Below are 27,570 nucleotides of genomic sequence, written 5' to 3'. Positions count from 1 at the left end.
ATGAAGGAATGAAGCAATGAAAAAAGCATTTATTAATGCTTCCTTCCTCTTCCTTTGGGCAAAGTACTGTGCTAAATGCTAGGGATATAAAGAAAAAAAAAACAAGAGTATGCTTACTCTTCAGGTACTCCCATTGTAATAAGGAAGATGACACACATGGAAAACTTCTGTTGCAAGTCAGATGGAAAAGCCTCCTACTTCCTAGGGAACAGCAGTAAAGCAAGTGCTAGAGGCCTCTTCTTTAACATCATTTCCACTGAGAAAATCCTATGGGCTTTTGATGTTGAACCATTGGAAAGGGTCAAGGACTTTGATGGGTGAACACTTCCCTTCCTAGGTCTTCAGCAGCTATGGCTCTAGCATCTGCAGGAGTTGATACTTGGTTGCATTTCTACAGGATACTGGGATTTGGAGTTGGATGACCTAGGTTCAAATTCTGACTACTATTTACTTGTGTGACCTTAAATAAGTCATTTCACCTCTCTTGGCCTCACTTTATGAAGGGCTTGTATTAGATGATCTCTGAGGACCATTCCAACTCTAGATGATGCTGAGTCACTTCATTAGACCACTGACCTCAGTTTCCTCACCTGTAAAACAAGGGAGTTGGCCAAATAGCATCTGAGATCCCTTTAGGCTCTGAATCATGATATTTTCAAAAGTAGCTCACCCTAGCTAGTGGGAGTGGGACTCCTTAGAAATTTCCTGACTATTGGATTCTTGTGATGTGAATAGCATGCTGGGAGCAGTTGAGTGCTTCATAGAGTTTCATGTCTTGGCTTCCTTTGTTTAAATTCCAGCTTTTGTCCATTTTTTCCCTGTGTGAATATTTTGTGGCCATACACCACTACTACCCCACACTGGGAAATGATACCAATCTTTGCACTAGTTCTTTGCTTTCCACTACTGCCAGAAAAGCAAAGTGATTTAGTCCTATAAATGATGCTGGTTTCTGCTGGTATCTCTTCCAGAGTATGAATCTTCTTCTGCCTAGCAACTTTCAAACAGTTGCATTTTAGAATCTCCCTCACCACTGTGATCAGCATTAGACAACAGAAGCTCCAAGTTCTTCATTAATAAACAGATGATAGATTATTGTACTATAAATACAAGAAACCAAATATCTCCAGGAATTTAAAAAAATATGGTTCTGGATTGAGAGTTTCATCACTGATAAAATGATTATTCATGACTGCGTGGATGGAACATTGAACAATACATTTTTAAGGATGGTTTAAAAGAAGTTGTGATGCCAAATTGTCTTAATTTCCAAACTTTGTGGAATGAAATGCTCTAAAATTAGATGAAATATACAGCATGTGGGCACATATTATTCTGTTTGCTGCTGTAGCTGTCCTGAAGATGGTTTCAGGAAATCTACAGAAGAATCACCTAAATCACAGCACCACCATCAATCATCTCATTCACCTCATGCCAACCACTAAACATTACAAAAATAGAGGTGTAATGGAATTTGTCTCAGGACTGTTTTCATCTGAACTTTATCAAACAGAAAGATGAGAATGAAATAGTGATGATGGCGGTGGTATTATTAAGTCTTTACACATACCTTTGGCACAATCAAAAATAGATGACAGAGAATCCAGAAGGCATTCAAATACAAACTTAAACAGTGTTGACCAAACATTTTCATCACCTTAAGACATGTACATCAGCACTTCCTCAGAAAATGGAATAAACCAGTTAGAAATTTTGGAAACAAATAAGCCTCACTTCACAAAGCTATGATGGTAAAGGACAAAACCACATTTTTACATTGTTGTATTTGTGAAATGTAACTGAAGGTGGTTGAAGTCCAAATGGAGCCTATGGAATGGAATGACACCCAACTCAGCCAAAAAATATGAACACAGAAGCATAGAATAAATTACTCTGTCTCGAAAACTTGTTTATAGACATGGGGAGGTTTATGAGAGCAATTCAGGATCTAATCATTTCCATCAGAAAATGTAGAAGTTTGTCCTTAGATAGTCCCCGACCGAGTCATCAATGCAGAAGATGCAGTCATCAGTTGGAAAACCATGAAATGAGTAAATATTGAGCATCTAATTAGAAGGTCATGATTGGGTGTTCAGAATTCTACACCAGAAGGTCACTATCCTTTATAAACTAGCGAGTGACTAGTTCCCATAAATACAAACTTCCATTATATTTGTGAATTCAGCTAATAAGCCAGAGTAGAAGTGGAACATTATGACAGATAGAACTATATTCACATCTACTTGAACATATCAACCATTCCTAAAACTTCATGAGCAACATTTTAGCAGATATTGCCATATCAAGCATTTAAAACTTCCAAACGCTTTAAGATGAGAAGCCTTTGAAGTATAGATAACCAGAAGAGGAAATCTAAACCATGATTGCACAGGATGAGATGTGGGTTATGCCCACCATTTTATGTGCTCCTGGAGTTGTACTGAGAATCTGTGACTTTTCTGTGACTTTACTGAGATCGAGCTTACATCCTAATATTCTTCTGGTATGAAAAGCAGTCATTTTGTTCCCCTAGCAGTGGTCCATGGAAGATTAAATAGGTAAAAGAAAATAATAGCAGGATAGTGATTTGATTTTTGACCATTTCTATCTGAACTTCATTTAAAACAATGAGAACAAAATAATAATGGAACATACAATCATAATATTATTAATAACAGCAACTAAACATCTGTATCTAAAGTAAGGTGTACAAAGTGCTTTTTGGACATGGCATCAATTGAGTTTGGTAGCAGGATTTTTTCAGTTTAATTCAACAAATGTTGAATAAGTACTTATTATATGCCACACACTGTGCCAGGGGCTGGGAGTAAAAAGATAAAATTCAAGGCATTCCCTGCCCTCAAAAAACTTAAAATCTACTGGGAAATACAACATGTGCACAAAATGTAAACAAAATAACTTGGAAGGACCACTGATGAGTGGGGAAATTGGGAGGGGGGGAGGTGCTTTAGGTGAAGATTGAAGAGAACCACAGATTCCATAAGTTAGAGATGAAGAGGAAGTACAGGAGCTAGAATAGCATGTATAGGAACAAAAGTAAACAGGGTAGTTTGGATGGAATGTAGTGTTCATGCCAGTGAATGGTGGGAAAGCATTCTGGAAAGATATGTTGGAACTAGACTGTGAAGGTCTTTAGATGCTAAATAGGGGAGTTAGTATTTTGTCTTACTTACTGAATATTCTTAGGCTGAGGAGTGACATGGTCAGGTCTAGGCTTTAGGGAATAATCATTTGATAGCTGTGTAGAGGAAGGAATGAAGAGGGAATATATTTGAATCAGGGTGACTGATTAAGCAATCAATTAATCAATTAATAAATGTTTAAGTGCCTACTTACAGTGCCAGGCACTGTGTTAAGCACTGGGGATATAAAAAGGGGCCAAAGACACTCCTTGTTTTCACAGAGCATATAATCCAATGAGGGAGTCAGCATGTTAACAAATATATAGAAATAGACTATATTCAAGATAAATAGGAAATAATTAACAGAAACAAAGCACTAGAATTAAGACAGGTTGGGAAAGTCTTCTTGTAAAAGATAGGATTTTAGTTGGATCTTGAAGGAAGTCAGAGAAATTGATAGATGATGAAGAGACAGAGCACCCCAGGCATGAGAGGCAGCCAGAGAAAATGCCCAGAACTGAGATGTGGGCTGTGTTGTTTGTGGATTAGCCAAGAGGCCAGTGTCACTGGATCAAGGTTCTATGGTGGGAGTAAGGTGTACTTATCTGAATCCTCTAGTTGCTATTCTAATCCCTTCCTCCTCTTGACACATTTGGTCATTTTAATGCTTTGTTTTTTTATTCCTCTATTGCTCAATTTCTGACTCTCACCTTTGTTGATGTGACCTAGAGACTGGACCTCAAAGCTGTTTCTGCCTCCTCTCACAATGGGGAATTCACTTGTCTCTGGGCTTGGTGTCTTCTCCAAGTGACTTCTGGGAAACAGAACTGGCCACATGTGTATACAGGTGCCTTTATTTCAAGTCTAATGGAGTTTCACACACATCTTGTCTCCCTTTCAGAGTTCCCTCTATTCTTTACATCTCTAGCTAAGCACTGTCACAGCACAACACACTGCTAGAAAGCTGACCCAAGCAGAGTAAGCTTCTGGATTTTGGCTTTCCGTGGTTTGGGGTATGTGAAGCCACAGAATTGAGTGATATTGTATCCATGAATGAGTTTGTGCAGGAAGCCCTGCTAGAGCATGGTGGTTAGTGCATGAGGGGTACTGAGTGCAGTAAGAATTAGAGATTAGCATTCTCTGTTAGTTCACTGGGTTATAACTTCAATAAGTTTCTTTGTGTCTTAGATCATGGGGACCACTGAAATTGAGTTTTCTCTTGTATATAATTCTTCTTTTGGAGAGGTCATGAGGATAGGAGAAAATGTTCATAGGTCACATGACTTAAACTGATATTCCTATCAGTTATTAAAGTATTCTTTAATACTTGCAAATCATTTTACTCACATAATCTCATTTGAACCTCACATCAGCCCCGTCAACCCCAAAGTACACACAATAAGCATTATTCTTCCATTTTATAGATGAGGAAATTGAAGCTTAGAGAGGTGACATGACTTATCCATCATCATATACCTACTAAGTGTCAGAGATGGGCATCAAGCAAGAGCCAGTTAGGTGGCATACTGAATAGTGCTGGGTCTGGAGTCAAGAAGACTGAGTTCAAATCCAGCCCGAGACATTTACTACTTGTGTGACACTAGGTTTGTCTCAGTTTCTTTATTTGTAAAATGGGGAAAATAATAATATCTACCTCCCAGGTTTATAGTGAGGGTTAAATAAGATAAAAATTGTAAAACTCTTAGCACAATGCTAGGCACATAGTAAGAGCTATTGTTATCATTATTATTTTTTGACTCCGTGCCCAGGGCACTGCCTTCTTTGAATTCCTGCTCTCTATCTCTCTTCTCAGTCTATTTCTTCTGCAGTTATTAGTTAAGAAGATAGATGGTTACTGTTTTTGACTCTATGGGGAAATCTAGACTGAGCCACCAAAAGCTGTAAAATTACTTGTTGTAACATTGGGTCCTGGGAGTAGGGACTGCTATGCGCTATCCTTTTCATTTCTTGCAGTCTTCATGACTCATTTTCATCCATAGAGTCCAGAGGAGATTAGTTATATAGGGCCACATGAGAAGAACACAGATATGGATCCCTGTACTCTTTGATATTGATGTATAATTATTAGTCAGGGAAGAGTAAATCTTACATCTATTTCAGGGAACAATACTTCCCTTGAGTTCCTGGAGAAGAGCTAATGAAACCTGCCTCCCTCCTCACAACAGGGAGGTAGGGACTACTGGGGACAGAAAAGTCCATGGTCAGAGTGGTCACTATATTAAGTGTCTTTCCTTAATTCCTTTTGTCACTAGTGAATTTTCATTAAATATGCATGGTTTTTTTGGGGAAAATTGAAACAATTTTTAAATAAAAAAAAAAGACATCAGTAAAACATTTAAAAATAAGTCAAAGTTGCTTTGAAAGTCTTTTTCCTTAGTTGTCCCTTGGGCTGGCTTCAGGGAGCATAAGAAGACCCTCCAAGAGGCCAGCACTTTTGCCTTGATTCTTACAGTCAGACATCATTTGCCAGAGTGTGTTTGAGCTGATCCACATCGATGACAGGGCCATGTTCCGTGACCAGCTGCAATGGTCCCTGAACCCCCCATCATTCAGGGAAGCGAAGCAGGACTCCAGCTGTGAGTATATGAACTATCAGCTTATGTAGAAGTTACTTTGTGATTGTGGGGAAACAAGAAATGCTCCTGCTTTCTTATGGCGGAACTATAAATCAGTCTAGTGGATTGCTTAACCCCTGCCCAATGTAGTCTGAAATACTTTAATGGGTGAATCTGAAAGTCTTACTGTTACTGCCTTGATGTCAGCTTGGGAGGAAGTCCTGGACTGCCTCAAGGATTGACTCTTGGTCCTTATCATATTACAGACTTTTTTTTTTCATCAATGACTTGGCTAAAGGCGTAGATAAAATGCTTTTCATATTTGCAGAGTACATGAATTGAGGAAGCACAGTTAATGCATGGGATTATAAAATTGTAGCCAAAAGTGGTAGACTAGAACACTGTAAACAGCAAACAAATTTAATGAGGATAAATATAAGATCCCCCACAGGGGTTCAAATCATCAAGTTCCGAAGTACGTGGTATGGAAAATGGGACCAAATTACATTTGTTTCCTAGAAAAGATCTTGGAGTTTTCTGGATTAGGAATTCAAAATGAATCAAGTCTGTGTTATGAGAGCCCCCAAAGCTAGTCCTAGGAGTCTTTACTCATATTGAAATACTACTAGTTGCTAATATTTAGAAAGCATTATAAGGTTTGCCAAAGAAAGGCAAGAGGTGATAGTTCCCTTTTATTCCATCTATTTTCATCACATCTGGAGTATTGTTTCATTCTGGTTGCCACATTAGAGGATAACATTGATAAGTTGAAGAATGTCCAGAGGAAGGAGACCAGGATGGGAAAAGCTCTTTAAGTTCATGCTGAATGAAGGTTGGTTGAAGGACCTGGGCAGGCTTCCCCTGTAGAAGAAGAGATTTGGAAGACATGAAAGCTGCCTTCAGATATTCAAAGGCTTATCACCTGAAAGGAGGGATTAAACAAGCTCTCCATTGTCCCAGAGGGGAGAACTCCAAGTAATGGGTAGCAGTTAGATAGAGGTCAGAGTAGGTTTCCTGTTATGAGAACCTTCCTACAGTGAAAGGCTGTGGAGTTGGTTGGTTCCCTCTCATTGGGAAGCCCCAAGGCCAGGCTACATAGTCACTTTTCAGGTATCTTGAAAAAGGGATTCTTGTTCCAGTATGAGTTGGACTAGATAGCCTTGGAGGCCCCATTTGACTCTGGAATTCCCTGTGTATGGAGCCATGATCTCATTAATGGGGACCCTTCCTTCACTGATGTATGCTTTCTCTAATCTTGTGCAAGTATTCTTCATGTCTCTACACAAGTACTCCTCAGTGGATCCACACGACAAAGGTTGTATTCCTCTGGTGCCATTAAGCTCTCAGTACAACACATGTGCCCTTCTGCTCCTTTATGGTCTCTCATTCTCACGATTTGACTGGTTCACCCCTTTTCCCTGGTGAACATGTCCTTGAGAATTCCTCGTGTATTACTTCTCACATGTGTCACCCTAGCTTCTGTGTTCTGGCCTTGATAGCTCTATTTTGATTGCCATTTGACTTGCTTGTAATTTTGATTCTCTCGATATCATGGTATTTATTTTTTTGTGATTTTCAGACATGGAAGGAACAGAGAGAGGAAAAAAAGCATTTATTGAGCACCTACTTTGTACCAGGCACTGGGCTAAATGCTCTACAAATATTTTCTCGTTTGATTCTCACAACAGCCCTGAGAGGGAGGGAGGTGCTAGAGTTATCCTCACTTTATAGTTGAGGAAATAGAGGCAGACAGAGGTTATGTGACCTGTCCAGAGTTACACAGCTAAGTGTCTGAGAGCAGATCTGAACTCAGGTTTTCTTAACTCCAGATTCAGTGTGTTATCCATGGCACCACCTAACTAACTCCATAGAATATCTTCATAGAGTACCAGATGAGGATCATTGACAGAACTGATGTCCTTCCCAGATGTGATCCCACCAGTGCACACCGTGATGTTCAGTTCTGACCCAGCTTACTTCAGTGTGGAGTTATTCATTAAGTTACCCATCCAGGGGTATGAAAAATCTTGAAAGTCGGCATTTTTTGTCCACTTGTTTGTTCAGGCTGATCAGTTTGTTGAGCAAAACTGATCCTTTTTCCATGTATGTGATGTGTTTCTATGGCATATTCCTCTTCAAAATGATGACTCCTGTCATCAACAGAAAACCTTCCTCTTATTTTAGGTTTTCTCAGACTCCTCCCCAGACAATGAGGAACAGACACTTTGGGTAAATGTCTCCCCTTAACTCCTCTCATCGGAGGTCTGTACTCAACAGACCTGTGAATAAAGTTATTTCCAACTGTAATAGAGTCTTACATGATCTGATGTCTGCATGTGAAATGCTTTGTCTGAGAAGAGCCCCCAACATGGTTTTGTTCTTTCAAGCCAATTGCATTATCTTGAAATGTGTTTTACTTAAAACAGCATTTACTTTCTCTCCCTCTCTCCTTCTCTTCCCTACCCCCAAAGAAAAGAGAAGCAAAACCATTGTAATGGAGCCAAATGCTGCTGCATATCAAGGAGACAATAAATTCAGCTTTTGGGGTTACAGGTTCAACCACACAAGTTACGGGGATTCTCTACTAGTTAGATTTAGAATGTCCAGCAAACTACAGTTAGTAAGTTAACAACTATTGAAAACATATATATATATTCTAATTCCATGGAAAAACAGATTTTACATTAAAGAAATTGAGTTTTAAATTCTCTCCCTGTTTACCCTTCTCCGTCTTAGAGAAGGCAATCAATTTGATACAGATTATGTATATACAGTCATACAAAACATATTTCCATACTAATCACGTTGTAAAAGAAAACATAGACCAAAAAAGCAAAAATAAACCTAAGAAAAATAAAGTTAACAAACAGTCTGCTTTAATTTTCATTCAGATTCCGTTGATTTTTTCTCTGGAGGTAGATTGCATCTTTCATCATCCATCCTTTGGGATTGGATTATATCATTGTATTGCTGAGAATAGCTAAGTCATTCATGGTCAACAAACATATTTTAAGCACCTAATAGGTTCTAGGCATTGTGATATGCTTTGATTAGAAAAAAAAGGTGATGGAAAATGCTATCCTTATCCCAGAGAAAGAACTGAGGGTGTCTGAATACAGGTTGAAGGAGACTTTCCTTTTACTTATTTTTCTTGAGTTTTTTGGTCTATGTTTTCTTTCACATCATGACTATTATGGAATTGTTTTGCATGGCTACACATGTATAATCTATATAGAACTGATATCCTTCTTAATGAGAGGGATGGGGAGGGAAGAATGGAAGGAATTTGAAACTTAAAGTTTTAAAAAAGAACGTTAAAATTGTTTTTACGTGTACTGGGAAAATACTAAATCCTTTTTTTTTAAAGGCTGACACAAGCATTAGAGTCTCTACTCCCAAGGAACTCACAATCTGAGACAGAGACAATCTACAAACACCTAGATATAAGCAGAATACATGCAGGGTAAGATGGAGATACCCTTAGAAAGAAGGCATTAAGATTATAGGGACCTGGGAAAGACTGGCAAAGATGATGAGAGAGTTGCAGGTATAGAGACAGCCAGTGAAAATTCTTCAGAGTGAGAAGATGGAGGGTCTTGTTTAAATACCAACCAAAGGACCTGTCTCACTGGAATAAAATAAGTCTCTGTGTAGAGGGGAGCAGTGTGGAAGGGTCAAGGAGATTGGGAAGGTAGAAAGGAGCAGGTGCTAGAGGGCTTTACAAGTAAGCAGGCTTTCATATTTTATCCTGGAAACAACACAAAGGGGCTGACATCGATTGAATGGGGGGAGCATGGACAGATTTGGACTTTATGAAGCTCAGTCTGAGAGGTAAATGGAGGATAGACAGGAGTGGGGAGAGACTTGAGGATGGCAGACCAATGATGCAACTACTGCAATAGTTCAGGGATGTATTTAGCATGGAATAAACCAGGGTGATGGCAGTGGCAGAGGATAAAATGAGACATAATATGGTGGCAACAGTAGCAGGAAAACTAGGAAGAGAGGAAGAATTGATGTAGGGATAGGATGGGTTTGGTTTTAGACATCTTAAGTTTAGGGTATCCAGTAGGCAGTTGGATGGGGGAGCTAGGTGGTGCAATAGACCATCAGACCTGAGTTTAAATCTGGACTCAGACACTTACTAGCTATATGACCCTGGGCAAAGTCACTTCACCCTGTTTGCCTCAGTTTCCTCATCTGTAAAATGAACTGGAAAAGGAAATGGCAAACCACTTCAGAATCTTTGCCGAGAAGAACTCAAATGGGGTCAGATATGATTGAAACTACTGAACAACAATAAATGGCAGTTGGAGATTCTAGAGTGAAAGTCAGGAGGATAGGACTGGACAAATAGACCTGAAAATCACCTGCATAGTGATGATAATGAAGTACATGGGTGCTGATGAGTTCCACAAATAAAATGTTATAGAAAGAGAAGAGGACTAAGGACAGAGCCTTGGGGAATAACTGGTATTATGGTATGACCTGGATAAAGATACAGGAAAGAAGACTACGAAGGAGCAGTCAGATAGGTGGGGAACCAGGAGACAGCAGGGATCCTACTCCAGGTCACAGAATCTAGAGAAAAGAGAGTTTCAAAAAGATGGTGATGGATAGTGTCAAGCGCTACAAAGAAGTCAAGAAGGATGAAGACTACAAAGGGGCCATTAGATTGGACAATGAAGAGACCATTGGTAGCTTTGAAGAGAGCAGTTTCAGTTGAATGATGAGGTCAAAAGCCAATCTACAGAGAAGGGAAGGTTAAAAGGGTTAAAAGCAAAGTCAACCTGTCTGTGAGTCATCATCCTCACAGCTGCCTCACCAGTCTTCATTTCACCTTCTAGCTCTGCCTGTGAATGTGAGCCCTCTGAACAGTGGTACCACCACTAATGACCCTCGGCACCTGTACCCACAGAATTCCTCCTTCCTGAGAAGTTTTGTCTGCCGATTCCGCTGTTTGCTGGACAGTTCCTCAGGGTTCATGGTAATTTCCCCCTCCATCCCTAAGCAATGACCCTGAATGATCCACATAGCCCTGTGGCCCTGTAGAGTCTCTGCATTGTCCAGCCTGGGCATCTCATCCCATGGGCAGTAGCTGGGGGAAAGGGATGGTTTTTCACCATGCCCCATTTCTCTGTTCTCTATTGAATCATTGCAACCCATCAGAAATTGAATAATCTCATGATATATCCACTTTAAAGAAACTGAGAACATATCTAATCATTGATCTCAAATCAGATTATGAGAAGGGGTTCCTGGTCAGCTCTAGATACAATGATTATCTGTTTCCATAAGGGACATTTATTGTCTGATAAAATGTAAGCTCCTTAACATCAGGGTCTGTCTCATTTTAGAAGTCAATCAGTAGTCACTAATAGTCAATAAACATTTATTAAGAACTTGTCAGGTGCCAGGCACTGTGTTAAACATTAGGAACACAGATAAGAAAAAGACAGTTTCTATCTTCAAGGAATTTACAAACTAATGGATGGAGAGAGATACACAAAAAGAAGCTGAAAAGGTGGGTGAGTAGATGAGCTGGAGGGGACCCAGGATGGGGCCATGATGCTTCTAGATATCAAACCAATCAGAGCAGCTGATAAGAGTTTAGCTAGAAAGGTCTATGTCCTCGATAAAGAAAGACTTTGGAGGGAGTTTAATGTTCCATCCCGTGGTCCTTCAGTCAGAGAGAAGAGGCCGTTAAGGAGGATGAGTATCAAAGCTGGATCAAACTCCAAGATTTCAGTTAAGATTTTCAGGGACAAGAACATCATATATTCATATATATGTATACATATACAGACACATATATGTACATATGTATATACCCACACATATATGTACATGTGTATGCACACATATATGTATATACACTCATATATACAAATAAACATATATATATACAGATACACATATATTTTATTTATTTTGTTAAATAATTACCAATTCCATTTAAAATACTTTAACATTCATTTAAAATATTTTTGAGTTCTAAATTCTCTCCCTCCCCTTTGAGAAGACATAATATTGATTATACATGAAAAACCTATTTCCATATTAGCTACATTGCAAAAGAAAACATACCAAGGAAATTTTTTATAAAGCATACTTCAATATACACTGGTTTCAACAGTTTTCTTCTCTAGAGGTGGATGGTATTTTCCATGATGTATTCTTTGGAATTACTTCTGATCAATGTTTTGCCCAGAGTAGCTTAGTCTTCTACAGGTGATGATCATTACAATATTGCTGTTACAGCATCACAAGAACATCTTAATTAAACCTTTGTGTCCCTATTAATTACCACAGTCTAGAGTAGCTTAGTCTTCTACAGGTGATGATCATTACAATATTGCTGTTACAGCGTCACAAGAACATCTTAATTAAACCTTTGTGTCCCTATTAATTACCACAGTCTCTGACATGTATGAGGCACTTAATAAATGCTTGGTGATTGATTGATTGACTGTTTCTTGTGTTAGACTGCATGCCCACTCCTATGTGTGGCATGGGCTCATTTATGTCATCATCATGAAGAAGGGGCAGCTAAGTGGTGCAGTGCATAGAGTACTGGATTTGGAGTCAGAAAATCTTATATTCCCGAATTCAAATCTTCCCTCAGACATTTACTAGCTATCTGATTTTGGGCAATTTACTTAACCTTGTTTGCCTCAGTTTTCTCATCTGAGATGGAGAAGGAAATGACAATCCACTCCAGTATCTTTTCCAAGAAAAATTCCAAATGGGATCATGAGGAGTAGAATATGACTGAAAAATGATTGAACATGTAGATTCTCTGCTTCTCTGGAAATCCATAGGAGGTGGAAAGTCGATTAATTAAATTGATATTGACATTTGCCTGCAGAAATTCCTACGAATATGCAGCTGATGCAGTTTTGTTCTAGTTGAATAGAGTTCAGGACATGCCAGACATTTTGAAAAATGTATTTCAGCCTCTGTATGAGTTTGGTTATTCCAAAATGGTAGCCAGGAGATGTGTAATGACCTAAGTGTTCCCTTTGTTTCATGGAAGATCTTAGAAACCGGAGAGGATGCATAGAATTGTCTAAGCCTGATTCATTTTCACTAAGCACAGCTCAAAACTGCTAACAGTTCTACCCAACAAGCATTTGTTAAGTACCAGACACTGTGTTAGCAACCTAGAATACTATTAAAAAAGTGAGTAAGTTTCTGCCTCCAAGGAGCTAACATTCTACTGCTGTGGACTGGATATACCTGGTGCATCTGCTATATTTCCAAATAATGCAGAGAAGAGGGAAGTATTAGAGGGAGCTTCATATTGCTCCTTGCCCCATATGGCCACAAAGCTTCTTCTGGGGTAAAAGAATGAGGCTAATGTGATGGACAACAGACCTCTAAAGGCCATGATTCATTTGTCCTTTCAAAAATTTCTTTCTGGCTCTGTTGTTTATTATCCTCTTCCCAGGCTTTGAATTTCCATGGTTACCTGAAATTCCTCCATGGGCAGAATACAAAAACTGAAGATGGATCCCTCATGCCATCTCAGCTGGCCCTATTTGCTATAGCAACACCCCTCCGGCCTCTCTCCATCCTGGAACTCCGGGTGAAGATATGTATTTTTCAGACCAAATATAAGCTGGACTTCACACTAATGGCTTGTGATGCTAGGTATGCTGCATGCCAGTGTTGTGCCTGAAAGTCAAAGCTTCAGGTAATGAGATGTCTTCTGGGGACCATTGCACTTGTCCTGAGCCAAGTTAGAGCAAAGCTAAACTGCAATCTGATCAACCATCTATGCGAGGAGAAAGTGAGCAGTAGAAGATGAGTGTCAGTGATTTGGAAGGATGAAATTGCCACTACCTATTTACTCCCTACCAATGGTGACATCTGAGTCAAAGTCATGAACCTCCTGCAGTTAGTCCTAGAGCAGCCAGGAGGGTGATGGGGAGCCTTAATCTGAATTAATTAGAAATAAATCTACTGATCAAATGACTCATTCATGGCATCTATTTGATGAAATTTTTAGGTATTTCACCTACTTAAAAATGTCAATGTGTCATGTCAGCTTTCAAAACCTTGATATTACAATTCCTGATAAAGCAGATCACGGAGCGATCCAATGACTGGAAATTGAAGGGTCCAGGTTAGACTTGGCATGAGGAAAGCATTTCCTAACAGCTGAGTTATCCTAGTGTGGAATGGGCTGCCTCAGAAGGGAGTGGGCATATTTTATCAGAGATCTTTGAGCAAAGGCCAGATAATCCCTTGTCAGGTGTGTCACAGTAGGATTTTTTTTTCTTATTTTACCTTTGGGTATTTGAGGTCCCTTCATACTCTCAAATTCCCTGATTCTTTGATTTGATGATTCTGGGATCTTAGTGATTTAGATGTTCTCTTGGATACAGATTGTGCCTTTGCATCCTTCACTGCTCTTGGTCATGTCCTCCAAGAAGAACACCACACACTCAATGTTGCTGTGACCTTCCTTGGGTTCTCTTGATACTTCATTAATAACAACAGAGCATGTGGTCTTCACAGTACTTGAGAAAACATCAGATTTGACTATGGTCAGAATATCACTGATGAGCTAAAGAATGTTGCCTTATTACCCCAAGTCTTTCAGAAAGTTTCTAAAGATAGTTAAGTCTAGGAGTATGACTTGGTTATTCAATTCCTCACTTTCTCACTTATCAGATGGATAGATGTGAGGGTATCTCCCTTCATTTGCACTGCTATCCTCTGGTGAAAGGCTACATCATGTGATGACCTGAGCACTTATGTCCCCTGACTCTTGAATATGTTATAGGATGATCGTTGGTGGTAGTGACAAGTCTTTGTTTTTGTAGTAGACAAGGATACTTAAATAGATGGGTATATTGGTGAAAGATGGTCCCATCTGTCTAGTTTATTCATTTGGGATCACAAGTCATGTTGAATCTAAAACTCTGACATTCTTTTCTTTCTCTCAGAGGGAAGGAGCTTCTGGGTTACACAGAAACTGAGCTCTTCATGAGAGGCTCTGGATACCAGTTTATCCATGCAGGAGACCTGATGTATCTTGCTGAAAAGCATGTAAGAGGTAAGTTCTCTGGCCATCTGTACATTCTTCCAAATTACATAATAGCTTCTTTTCTTTCCTTCCCTTGTGGCATCACCCAAGACAATGAGGTAGAGTGAATTTACAAAGGTGGGGGAGTTCAGCCAACAAGGGTCAAGACTGTACAACCATATTTAAGACTGTAGTTGGGCTCAGTCAGTGGACAAAGTTAGACTAGGGAGGTCAGAAAAACTCAGAACTGCAATTTGAGATATTAATCAACAAGCATTTATTAAGTGCCTATTGTATGTTAGGAATCATGTGTGTTTGGGGAAAAAAGAATGGGAAAAATGCAGTCCTTGTCCTCAAGAGAAGCACATTATAATGGGGAGACAATGTGTTATCAACCATTTACAACGTAGATAGAAGGTAATCTCACAGAAATCCACTGGTGAGGGTGAAAGAAGCAGTAGGAAAGGTCTCTTTCCAAAGCTGGGATTTGAGCTGAGTCTTATAGGAATCTCTTGTAGGAGAAAGTGATGCATATTGCAAACATGGGAAATAGGGAGTGAAAATGTACAAAGTGAGATCAGACAAGCTAGATCATCAGGGTTCAAGCTAGCAAGTGAAAAGAGGTAGCAGATAAGTCAAGCAACAAGAAAGAGGCAATATAGTCTGAGGGAGCACTCCAACTCTCAAGCTAAAGAAGAGGTTCTTAATCTGAGATCTGTGAACTTTTATATATACGTATATATTTTTAATGCTAATATATATAATAACTATATTTCAATAAAATGGGTTTCCTTTGTTTTCCTATGTATTTTATTTTATGTGCTTAAGCCATTACTGTGAGTAAGGGTCCATAGGCTTCGCTACACCAGCAAAGGTATCTCTGACAAAAACTTGTCTAACTCATTATTATTTAAATATAGTTCATCCCAGAACCATGGAGAGCTCCACACATTCACTATTAGTTTTGAGGGGGGGGGGTCTCCTTTCTTTGATTCAGTGGTCCTTTATCCCTGACAGTACAAGGCTACTCAGATTCACCTAGGTATTAAACAAAGCTTGAGAGATCAAGTTCAAGTCCACGAGATGATAAATCATTTTTATCTACCTAGGAGTCTTCTGAAGGCAAAGTTGAATGCTTGGGTCTGACTTAGGGTTTATCATTGGGCTATCCAGAAAGGGGCTGCTGGTCAGGGGCTCAGGTCTTTCTACAGAGACATTGATCTTTTCTTCACAGGGATTTTAATGTTCAGGGGCCCTGGCATGCCCTAATGTATGGGACCAGGACTTTTAAAAACTCAGTTTCCCCCTTGGCATTTTAACTTCCTAGGCAAGGAAGCAAGAAATCAACATGCATTTCTTGAATACCTCCTATATTGCCCAGCATTTTGCTGGGCCACAGGGATAGAAGGGCAAAAGTGAGACTCCCAGTGCCCTCAAGGATCTGACATTCCATCAGGAAGACAAACAACAACTCAAACAAACTGAGTGTAACAAAATATGGCTAGATGTCAAAGAGATATTGAGAGTTGTAACTCCCTAGTTAGGGGTGGGGTGAGAGGGGAAAGGAAGAATGTAAGAGCCCATGCAAACCTGGATCAATAGCTGTAACATCTGGATGTGAAGAGGGCTTTGCTTCTGCCCTCCCAACATATCTGCCTCATTAGTAAACTAGATGCCAGGTGGTCCTCAGAACTTTCCATCTCCCAAATTCCCTGGGCATGAGGTTGGGAAGAAGAAGCTTGAGGTTGTGGGAAGATTGGTGAACTGGGTGGAAATCAAAAGCTTTGAATTCTAGCCCCACCTAGGCTATGAATAACCCTTGTGATCTTGCACAATGGGATTCTTTTTTCTGGGCTGAAGCATTTTCTCATCAGTAAAGTCTGAGGTGGTTGAATTGGAAGATTTCTACATCCCTTGTAGTGCTACTATTCTGTGCTTTTAAATCATTTGTCTATACTCACATAAAATGACAGTGTAGTACAGTGGACAGTGGGGAATCAGAAGTTCTGGATTCAGATTCAAGTTCTTCTACTTTCTAGGTTTATGACTATGGGCAAATCACTTGACCTAGCTGGACTTCAATTTGTTCATCTGTAAACCTGGGTATCATACTGAATTACCTTTACAGTTCTGAGCATTATAAATCCTAGAATCCTTGTATTTTACTCCTGAGGAAGTCCTATATGAACAAAATGACTTGATCAAGGGAGATGACATGCCAATGACATATATATGAATATACATATGCATGTACGTATATAGAGAGATCTCTGTATACATGTATCATAATGTATATGACACATTTATAGATAAATGCATCTCCATACTTATGTGTGTAGGTTAAGCTATCCCTAGGTAGAGACCAGTCTTTTTTCCTGAGATCCAACTCCTATTGGACTAGATGTCTCATAGACATCTCAGATTCAACACATCTAAAACAGAACTCTTCATCTTATCTTGCAGACCTTCCTTTCTTCTAGATTGCCTTGTGGCTGTCTTGAGTAGCGCTACCCTCCTTCCTGGTCATTCAAGATTTACCTCTTCAAGAACTTTCAAATAAATTCTTTTGTGCTCACTTCCATAGCCACCTTCCTAGTATAAGACCTCACCACCTCTCACCTAGAATATTACAGTTGCCTAATCAATCTCACTGCCTCGATTATTTCTCTGCTATACTCCATCTTCCTTAAAGTTGCTAAAGTGATTTTTCTAAAGCACAACTCTGACCATGCCAACCTCTCCTATTCGATCAACTCCAATGATTCCCTATCACCTCTAGGATCAGACAGACACTCCTGTGTCTCACATTTAAAGCTCTCCACAACCCACACCCCCTTGTCCTAGCTTTCCAGTTTTCTTGCACTTTACTCTCTCAATGTACTCACTAGGTCAGCCACACTTGCCTATTTCCTCTTTCTCACTTCTGAAGAAACAACTTATCTCCATGCCTTTAGACTGGCTCTCTCCCATGCTTGACATGTTCTTTCCCCTTACCTCTGTGTATCAGAATCCTGGTTTCTTTCTAGACTTCAGTTCAAGCACCACCTTTGATAGCAACCTTTCCAAGACCCTTTAGACTCTAGCACCTTCCTCTCTAAGGTTGACTTTTTCTAGTCTGCATTTATCTTGTGTGTACCTATGTCTCTTATTAAAATGTGAGCTCCTGAAAAGTGAGTACTATATTCGCCTTTTTAAAAATTCCTAGCACACATCATAGTATCTGGCACATAGTAGGTGCTTAGTAAGTGCTTGCTGATTGACTGCCTGATCTAGCTGTGACACTAGCTTTGTTGAAACTACCAGAACTTCCATTCTGCTGACACAGCTTTCAAGGGTTACTTCCATACCATGATGAAATCTTTCTATTTCATAATCTCCTAGACTTTGAGCTAGAAGGGGCTTCAGAAGTTATCTAGTCCAACCCCCTCATTTTAGAGATGAGAAAACTGAAAGGTGAAGTGACTTTCCCAAGGTTATTGAGGCAGTAAATCATGCTTAGAACTTGAACGTAGATGCCCCCACTGGAGGAAAACTCTTATAAAAAGTCAGCAGATAATATAATGTGTGTGTGTACATATATATATATATATATATATATATATATATATATATATGTACACACACATATATACACATGTATGTATATAAGTATACACACATATATACATACATCATATGTGAATGTGTATGTATATTTATATAAGTGCCATATATTTAATTTTTTTGTCTTTTTGACTGAGAGTGGAATGTGAGAGCATAATAACAAGTCAGAATCTCCTGTAAAATGTTTCTAGTTTCCAGAGGTCACCTTCAATCCCCAGTGAGTCCCAGGAAAGGTGTCTTCTCTTCTAGATTACCTCAATTAACCCTGTATGTATTTTGTATGTAGTTGCTTGTTTGAATATGCTTTATCCCAATCAGAATGTGAGACCCTAGAGGGCAGGGACTGGGTTTTTGCCTTTCCTTTCATCCCTGCTGCCTAGCATTGTGCCTGGTACATAACATTTGCTTGATAGAGGTTTACTGAATTGACTTGACCTGTTGACTTGCTGAGCTTTCTTCATCTCCCTTCCTCCCACAGTGATGAAGATGGGTGAGAGTGGAATGGTCATCTTCCGGCTGCTCACCAAGAAGGCTGGCTGGCTCTGGGTCCAGTCCAATGCCAGAATTGTGTACAAAGGTGGCCAGCCAGACTGTATCATTTCAAGGCTGAGGGTACTCTCGTGAGTGATGTTTTCCTGAGATAACAGTCCAAACAGCACCTGCCCACCAAAGCCCAAAGGGGTCATGAGTCTCATGTCTCTGCATTACAGACAGGATGAGACTGAGGCTCCAATTACCCAATAATTAAGTAGGGAAGGTTCTGATTCCTAAGACATAGGACTTCCATTTTCTAGAGTCACTATTCTTTCCATTGAGAACATGGGATTTTCATTATAAAGGAAAACTCCTCTCACCTGTGAGCAGACTTGACGTTACTGAACCCACCATCCAAGGGATCATGGGCTTTAGATTGTCTTTTGTCTGAGTTTTGCACAGCTCCTCTCCCAGTCCCCCTTCACATGCATGAAGTGAATGGTTAGGAATGGAGTCTGTGCTTAGAGAACCAAAAAGAGTTACTAGGTACATGTGTGGATGTGTGATAGCTGATAATAGCCTGTCAGTAACATAGCAGCTAAGTCTTAGATAGTTGCCTGAGGCTCAGAGTTAAGTGATTTTCCCTGCTCACAAGGCTAGTTTATATCAAAGATAGGATTGAAACTGATGTCCAGCCCTTTATTCCCTATTCTTTGATGCTCTGAAACTGACACAAAGGGAAATGAATCACATGATATGGAACCCATTAGGGCCATGTTTTGATCAAGTGAACCTGAAGACTGGAAACATATGTATGTATGTTTATATACGTCATACTTTGCTTTCATTGATCCTGGTTTGCACCATTCTGAGATCTTGAAAATTCCAAACACACTGAATTGGGAGCTTCATAACTTCTCAAACCTTTGGAGTCTCTAACTCAAGCTAGATGGCGGCAATCAGGCCCAGCTCCAAGGGTATGCAACAGGATAAGGGGATAGTGCCAGTCCTGGCTCTATCACAAAGGAATGGGGGAGTAGGAATGGATGAGAACTTAGATGCATTCTGGCTCCCCAGCCCATTTTACAGAGGAGGAAATTGAGGATTGGAAAGGGACCGTGACTTGTCCAAGGCCAGACAGTTAATAAGGGACAGAGCCGGGATTCAGACCTAGGTCTTCTAATTCCTTCTGGCTCCTGTTTCTAAACCCCCAATTATTATTATTTTTTTCCATTTCAGATTCAGAAATGGTTCCATGCCTCAATGTGCTAGCTCTTCCTGAATGGATGCCTCTAGAGAGTCAATCAAGATTGGCCTTGTACCTTGTCAAGGCTAAGCCATGTGATCACAAGAGGCAACCACTGTCAGCTACTGTCAGAGTACAGATACTTGCTCACATACACAACAATCCCCCAAACTGTTGTAGCACTTCAATCCCTTCCCTCCTCATAGATCTTTACTTCAAGGAAATGAATCATTGATCTCTTCAAGTGAAAAGTTGTTGATCCTTAATCACTTTGCTCAGTCAAGCACTGAAGGCAGGTACTTGAATCAAACACTGGATCTTGGTTTTTTTTTAAACAGAAATAAGTTTGTAAAACTTCACTGATATTATGCTCTGGACTATACTTACAACCTTTCCTGATCTCCCTAGCTGCTAGTGCCTTCCTCCCTCAAATGACTTCCAATTGATTTTCTCTGTAATATATGTGGGGCAGCATGGCAGAGAGTCAGGCTCAGTGCCAAGAAGATGTACTGTTAAGTTCCATCTTTGACACATGCTACTGTGTGACCCCAGGCAAATTACTTAACTTCTTATTGTTCCAGGCAGTTCTCTAAGACCTTAAGTTACAAAGAACATGCCTGCCTGGACTAGTAAAAGAATTTCCTCTCCTGGGAGTTCTCTGTACCAATGAAATCAGAGGCACGTTCCCTAACCTCATAGTCCATTTTATGTCCCTAAGTATATGCACATTATCTTCTTAATAGATTTTAAGTCCACTGCTCCATCTTTACCTTCACATCCCCTCGCAATGTGCCTACTCTTAGCCAGGTGATTGATGTCTCATCATAGCCTAGGACTTTGGGTTCTCAAAATTTCATTTTAATAGGGAACAAGGTCCAACAAGTCTGGAAAGGTTGTGAGTACCCAAAACTCAGGGATGTGTGCTGTCTGGGAACCAGACAGACCAAGTTTGGAGACGCTTGCCACTAGAAGGCTGCTACCAGCTGCTGGCCTTTTTTGGCCATAGTGACTCATGAAAACCATTTCCTAAGGTGCACAAGGGTTAAGACCTGCATTGGTGGAGGGAATAATCACAGTAATGAAATCACGTAATGATTAGCCAAGAAGCATTTGTTAAACGCCTTCAATATTAAGTGTGTAGTGCAGCCCTTGAAGTTGGAAAAAAAAAAACACCTTTTCCAACTTCACTGATGTCCTTGAAGGTTATTCTAATTCCGGACCATTCCAAACAAGTGTCCATTAGTCACCTGTTATGAGTGTGCTAACTGTGCTAAGCATGGAAACATAGAGACAAAAATGGCATACTGTTTGCCTTCAAGGAGCTTCCATTCTGGATAGTCTGGACAGGCAACTAATAAATCCATCAACAAGCCTTGACTAAGACTTCCTATATGTTGTGGGCTTAGAAGACAAAGGCAAAAAGTCCAGAATCTCAAAGAGCAGCAGCAGTTTTCCGTTAGGAGAAAAATGTCAGGATCAAGTAAACTGTGGTTTTATCCCCTTAACCATTAGCAGAAGGCCCAGCACCCTTTCCTTCCCTTGTTTCCCTCTTGTGTCATGGCTACTCCTCTTCAGTGGATGTAACTACCCTGATACCCAGAGGACTGCCAGAAGCTTGCATGCTGTATACCTTTCTGAAAATCAGAGTAGCTTGTGTAGCAATGAGAAGCAGAATGAGAGCCCTGAGTTTGAATTCATATAGCCTGTCAAGTGGGGCAGGGAAGGGAGGCAGGGGAAAGGCAGGGAAGGTGGGCAGCAGGAAGGTAGCATAAGATCATTACATCTCTTTTTCCCTCAAAACAAACATTATTTTTCCCAGTGATTGAAATGGATGTTTCTATTTGCTTTCAGAGCTCAACCATAAAACTTGGCACTTGCCATGTTAGCTAAATGTCCATTAAAAATGGCAAAACAAAACAAACATGTCCATTTTGTCAAAAGAGTCTGGCCGGATGGACTGTTGAGATTGAGACTGCAAATAAAAGTGAGGAGGAGAAGGGACATTCTCGGGAGGACATGACTTCTCACCCTGTATTTTTGTCTGCCTTTGCACCATTTCAGGAATGAAGAAGGTGAGGACCACCTGCACACACGGGCTGCCTCACAGCTGCCCTTTCACTTTGTCACAGGGGAAGCTATCCTGTATGACAACCACAGTCCAGGCCTTCCCAGCTCTCTCCCTCCCAGGCAGGGGTTCAAGGCAAAGAAAGAAGTTTTTTTTGACCAGGACTCAGCCAACCTCGATTTCCTCCTGGAAGCCATGATGCAGCAAGATGAATCTGCATACATTTCACAGACAGTCCCTGCATCCTCATTCTCCTTTACAGATGTCATGACAGCCCCCAGGGAATGGTGTCTCAATGATAAGAATGAGAACATCATCAAAGATGAGAATGATTGCCTTTTGAGCATCATTGAGATGTTATTTGAGGAAAATGAGACTGAGAGTGACATCTGCAGAACCATTCAGAACCTGGATGTTGATGACCTCAAATTACAGAAGTGGGAGGAAAACATGTTCCTGGTGAACCAAGTGGGGTCCCCAAACTTCCAGGGAAGACTCCAGCAGGAAGTGACCCCCTTCATGGATGAGGTGGTACTCTCACAAGAGAACAGAAAACACGTGGACTTTCTATCACTGGACAACACAAGACCTTTACAGTCACTAAGACAGCAGGCTCTACTGATGGGACCATCCCATCAAACCACTCCAATGAAGCCACTTCAGCACTTATTTAAAGAGAAGAATGCAGGCCATCCTCAGGAAGACTACTGGCCTTCTCTGGACCCTGATGCAGTTGTCCATTTACCACCTGGATTGCAGGAAATCATACCAGACTTGCCCCAGAAGATAGATAGACAGAATCATGAGAGTCCTTGGACCTTTGGGATGTACCCAAATTCCATGCCCACCCCTAAGATACAAGCAGCATCTGACCAACCAAACCCCATGACCATTTCCTCATATCATACCAGTTGGCACCCCTTGGAACCAATTTTAGATAATTCCACAACAGTATTTCCACCAGAAGGCACAGCTTCCCTTTCTTTGGAAAAAGGTAGTTTTGAGGAGACACAGCACAACTGTGGGTGCAATGCTTCTTCCCAGGCAGTTCAGTTCCAGGCACATGCGTATAACACACAGACACATGTGCACAACATTCGGTGGCAGGATACAGAGCCTGCAGGGATCTCAGTCTCTGGTGGTCATCAGGGTCCTTTCCAGGATAACAATCCCAGATACAATGTGGACTCTCTGACCCTAGGAGAGCCTTTGGAGGTGGAACCACAATTCCAAACCCAGAGAGCTCAGCCAAACACACTTGGAAACCATGAGACTAGCCCATGGAGTTCTTCAGGTTTGGCTGACTACCCTCCAGGGGACATACAAGGTATGAGAATTCCTCCATTTTCCAACCCACAGCAGACCCAGAGGACAATGCCACCATACTTTGGTCCACAGCCCATTTGCCTGGAAGGTCCCCAGCATCCAGGGGAATATTCTTCCTGTTGGCCAATCCACCAGCAGCAACCATCACCAGTCATGGATATTTACAGTGAACAGGAAGTATTCTCAACTCGGCATCAGCAGCATATGGTGCAAGGGACTGAACATTCTGCAGCACCGTGCACACCAGCTCTGGGAGTACCTGGTGTACCTCTCCTGGGAGAAGTGGAGCCCACCATCCATCCCCGGACTGCCCCTGATCAGGAGGCCAGCTACCAGAGAGAGATGAGGCTCCAGACCACTCAGAAGCCCTCTGCTTCTACCACATGGCAGAGAGAATGCTTTCTCTCTTCACCTGAATATCAAAGCAGCATTCCCACTGTGGAAAGGGACATCTCTCCTCGGGCAACTCATGTGTCACCCTTTCTTGGGTCCCCCCAACTCAATAGTAAACTGGGAGAAACCTCACCATCTTGCACAGACAGACTCACTGGCTCAGTCCCTGGGAGGGAAGCAAAGCTGGAATTGGATTGGACTTTTCCTCCTCATTCCTCGGACCCTCCTTTCTCTCGCATGTTATTATTAGAACAACGATCAGATGATCGGCCAATTTTTAGTTATGATGTTCATTTGAAGGTAAGATATAGAGAACCAAAGAAAGCAGTTGAAATGGCTTTGCAAATGTTCTATAGAATCCTGGGTAGGAAACAGGGCAGAGTCCAGCATGGTGTCTGGATGTCTGGTACATAGCAAGTAATTCATAATTGCTTGCTGATTGCTGTCATTTTACACATACACACACTCACACATATATGCCAACATATACGTACTCAACATACATGCACAACACAATACATACATACACACATGTATGCACATGCACATACACACACATTCTGCCAGGAAAACTGAGCAGGAGGAGGGCTGCAGCATTCATCTTCCAAACACCGAGTCCCTTGCCTCTCTCCAGAGCCTCCCCTAGAATGTGGCCTTCAATGTTCTATATACCAAGAAGTTGTTGAAAGTACACAAAGTACTTCTCTACCATATGAAAGACCCTCTGGGGCACAAACAAAAATTGTCTTTTGGAGAACCAAACCTTTTGAGAGCTTTCCAGCTAGTAGGGGTGAAGAGGAGGGGAAAGGCTTGGGTGAAATCCTAGGTAAGCTTCAGGGTGCTTGGAGCTCACTTATAGGGTGCTTCCTTGCCCCCCCCACTCCCTCCCACCAACACAGAGCACCTTCTCTCTGTTACTGAGGAGAGGATCTTTGAGAGCTGCCATCCTCCTGTAGCCACTCTGGTTCTGAGACGCAAAATCACCTAGACCAGTTCAGATGTGGTAGACATCCCCAGAAAGGCTAGGCTAAAAGTCTAAATTGCTTGTCTCAAGTGAGGGGGCTGGTCTTGAGGTCAGGAAGCTTTTGGTCCAGCTCTTGCCTTTAACATGTCCTTGCTGTGTGATCTTGGGCAAGTCACTTGCCTACTTGGTCCCCCACAACTCTCTAAGACTTCAAGCTGCAAAGTACCTGCTCTGGTAGTGGGAGTTTCCTCACTTGCAGCTTCCTATATACTAATGAAAGCCAGACCAGACATGTACTTTTATTGGACAGACCTGTGATCTATTCAGTATTAAGGAGAGGTTCTTAGTGAAGCAACCTCCACTACCACCCTCCACAGATATATGCAGTATTTACCCAACCAGTAGAATTCCTCCTGTGAAGAGGACTGTGAGCCTGACCCGTGGCTCGTTGCTTCCTTCCTTCCCATATCCTTTCTTCTGGTTGGAGCCGAGGAGCAGAACATGACCTGGGAGGTGATCCTTCCCCATCAGAATAACCAGATGTCAGTGGTGTCCTTTGATAATTGCAATATTAAGAGGTTCATCACAGACCCTAGTTCAGAGACAGCCTCTTGGGGCCATCACATGGCATGCTCATGTTTTACATGTTGTAACATGCACCATCCAAGTAACATTTCTTGGATGACTCATCATTATATTTCCACTGCGACATGCCTGGCCTTTTCTAACCTGACCTGTCTCTCGCTGGAACACTTTCTTTTGCTCCTGATAGACTTTCATCTAGGTGTTTTTTTTTTATTCTAATCTCATCTTTTTGCCTGTACTTGGACCAGCTCACCTGGTCCTCAACCTCAATCCTGCCTCCTTGGCATCTCTACTGTCCTGGTACTATTCACTAGGTGGGTTGGTTTCCTCGCATGAGCATCCTCAAGAAATGAAGTGGTCCTCAGAAGGGAATCTTCCCGAGCACTGAACCTTATCCCTTTGACTGATAAAGTCCCATTGCTTCTAATCACTTTGTATGTAAATATTTCAAAAGTGTGTTCTATGCTGCCTGTTTTATTCCAAATATAGGAACCATATCATAACATTTTCTTGGTGACTTAGAGTTCTCATCATGAAGAGATATTTAAGGATTATTGGAGCTGAGGAACTGAGCCCAAGAGAGAGGAATGTTCCAGACCTTAGTCTCAAACTCCCTGATCTATGATTTTCTGAACTTTCCTCTTCAAGGTGCCACTTGAGTCCCTTTCTCATGCTCCACAGTACTGCAAAGATTTCTTACATGATTCTAAATCAGTTCTTTAATTTTTCTCAGTATCCTAATTTGGAAGTGGGCTATGCCAACTGATAGAAACTCATTTAAGTAAGGTTAGCTTTTCCTACCTATCTCTTGGTCTCCCTTGCATTTCATTTCCCTTATGTGCTTCTTCTACCATTTCCAGTTTGAAGAGTATGCAGCTTGACAAAGGAGGACCGAGTAAAATGAGGCACAGGTGGGCTTGTTTGCCACCTGTTAACATTATTCCATCAGGCACAAGCAGAAGGTCTTTTTTCTTCTTGCCTTGCATGCTTAGTTTAATATCTCTGAGGCTCAAGCTAATGAGTATCGACCCGGGGATGGTTTCATGTGGTTGTCATTTAAGGATTAGTTAGTCCAAGTAAAATTTATTGATACATGAGATGGGGTAGGGGTTTAGGGGGACACTCCATCTGCATCTGGGGAAGGAGGGCCTACCTTGATCAAGTCAACCAAGACCACAGCTATTTGAGGTCTCTGAGGTGTGGCTATCTTATTCTAACTCATTCATGTTTTCTTTTCTCCTACCAGCTAAACCATCAGAATGAAGAGTCTAGCACCACAGGATTTCCAGCTACTCTCTATGCTCCTCAAACACAGTTTACTTCAAGTTCTCGGGCCAAATCACAACATCCTTCTTGGGACTGATTTTATTTTGTGGCCTTAATAACACTTGTTTTTCCTAGGACTAAAGTTCTTGATGCTTTTCAATGGATATGTGAATATTGCTGTCATTACAAAACAAAACAAAACAAAATACCTCCTCATATGCACAAATCTATATTTCTATGATCAATTGCTCCAAATTCGGGAGATTCCCATTTTTATTACCATATGGCCCTAGTTTTTGTACTTACAGAGGAGTGGGAGTGCAGGCAATCCTCATGTGGTTATTTTCTGTTTATTTCTTGGGGGAAAAAAGAATTCTACTAGAACCAGAAAGAATCAGAAAAAAAATATAAGAAAAATGACATCAAATGTAGCAGGTTTTACATGGGTGAAATGAGCTCTTCTTGCAGCTGAGATCTTGCCCCAGTCCTTTTCATTTCCCAGATGACAGAGGAGCACAGATGGAAGAAGAACATGGAAGCCTGGGCTATGGACATTTGAAAGTGGTTGGACAAAGTCATTATTTGTCTAGGGAATATCTGCTGGTTCTGCCAGGATTACTCAGGGAAAGTCACTTAAATCAAGATGTTTAATAGGAAAGATAGAACGTAGATAACAAACACTGATCATGAAATCATTTTAACTGCAATACATTGCAAACAAACAAAGAACTTCTCCCCACCACTAGTCAGAATGCTGAAGGGCAAAGGGAGATTGGGATGTACTTGTCTTCATTTCAATTTCAGAACTATTCATTAGGTATCTGTTATGTACCCAGCACTGTGCTGGGCACTGGGGGATAGAAAGACAAAAATAAAGTGGTTCCTTCCTCAGAGA

General features: G+C 41.0%; 1 protein-coding gene across 4 annotated transcripts in view; it reads left to right on the top strand.

Moving 5' to 3' along the window:
- Positions 1 to 27,570, top strand: part of LOC140525357 (aryl hydrocarbon receptor-like) — a 101,046-nt gene extending 73,476 nt beyond the window's left edge. For 3 of the 4 annotated variants that reach the window (XM_072640695.1, XM_072640697.1, XM_072640696.1), the window contains 7 exons: positions 5,617 to 5,740; positions 10,567 to 10,706; positions 13,170 to 13,372; positions 14,674 to 14,783; positions 18,835 to 18,976; positions 22,138 to 24,160; positions 26,656 to 27,570. In XM_072640695.1, the coding sequence (XP_072496796.1) occupies positions 5,617 to 5,740; positions 10,567 to 10,706; positions 13,170 to 13,372; positions 14,674 to 14,783; positions 18,835 to 18,976; positions 22,138 to 24,160; positions 26,656 to 26,772 (2,859 nt within the window). In that variant the 3' untranslated portion in view covers positions 26,773 to 27,570. Of the gene's footprint in view, positions 1 to 5,616; positions 5,741 to 10,566; positions 10,707 to 13,169; positions 13,373 to 14,673; positions 14,784 to 18,834; positions 18,977 to 20,069; positions 20,373 to 22,137; positions 24,161 to 26,655 lie in introns of those variants that run through there. The other variant, XR_011974016.1, reaches the window with a different exon arrangement.

Source organism: Notamacropus eugenii, chromosome 2 (genome assembly GCF_028372415.1).
Source record: "Notamacropus eugenii isolate mMacEug1 chromosome 2, mMacEug1.pri_v2, whole genome shotgun sequence".
Classification (NCBI taxonomy): Eukaryota; Metazoa; Chordata; class Mammalia; order Diprotodontia; family Macropodidae; genus Notamacropus; species Notamacropus eugenii.
This window is presented reverse-complemented; position numbering and strand designations above follow the sequence as displayed.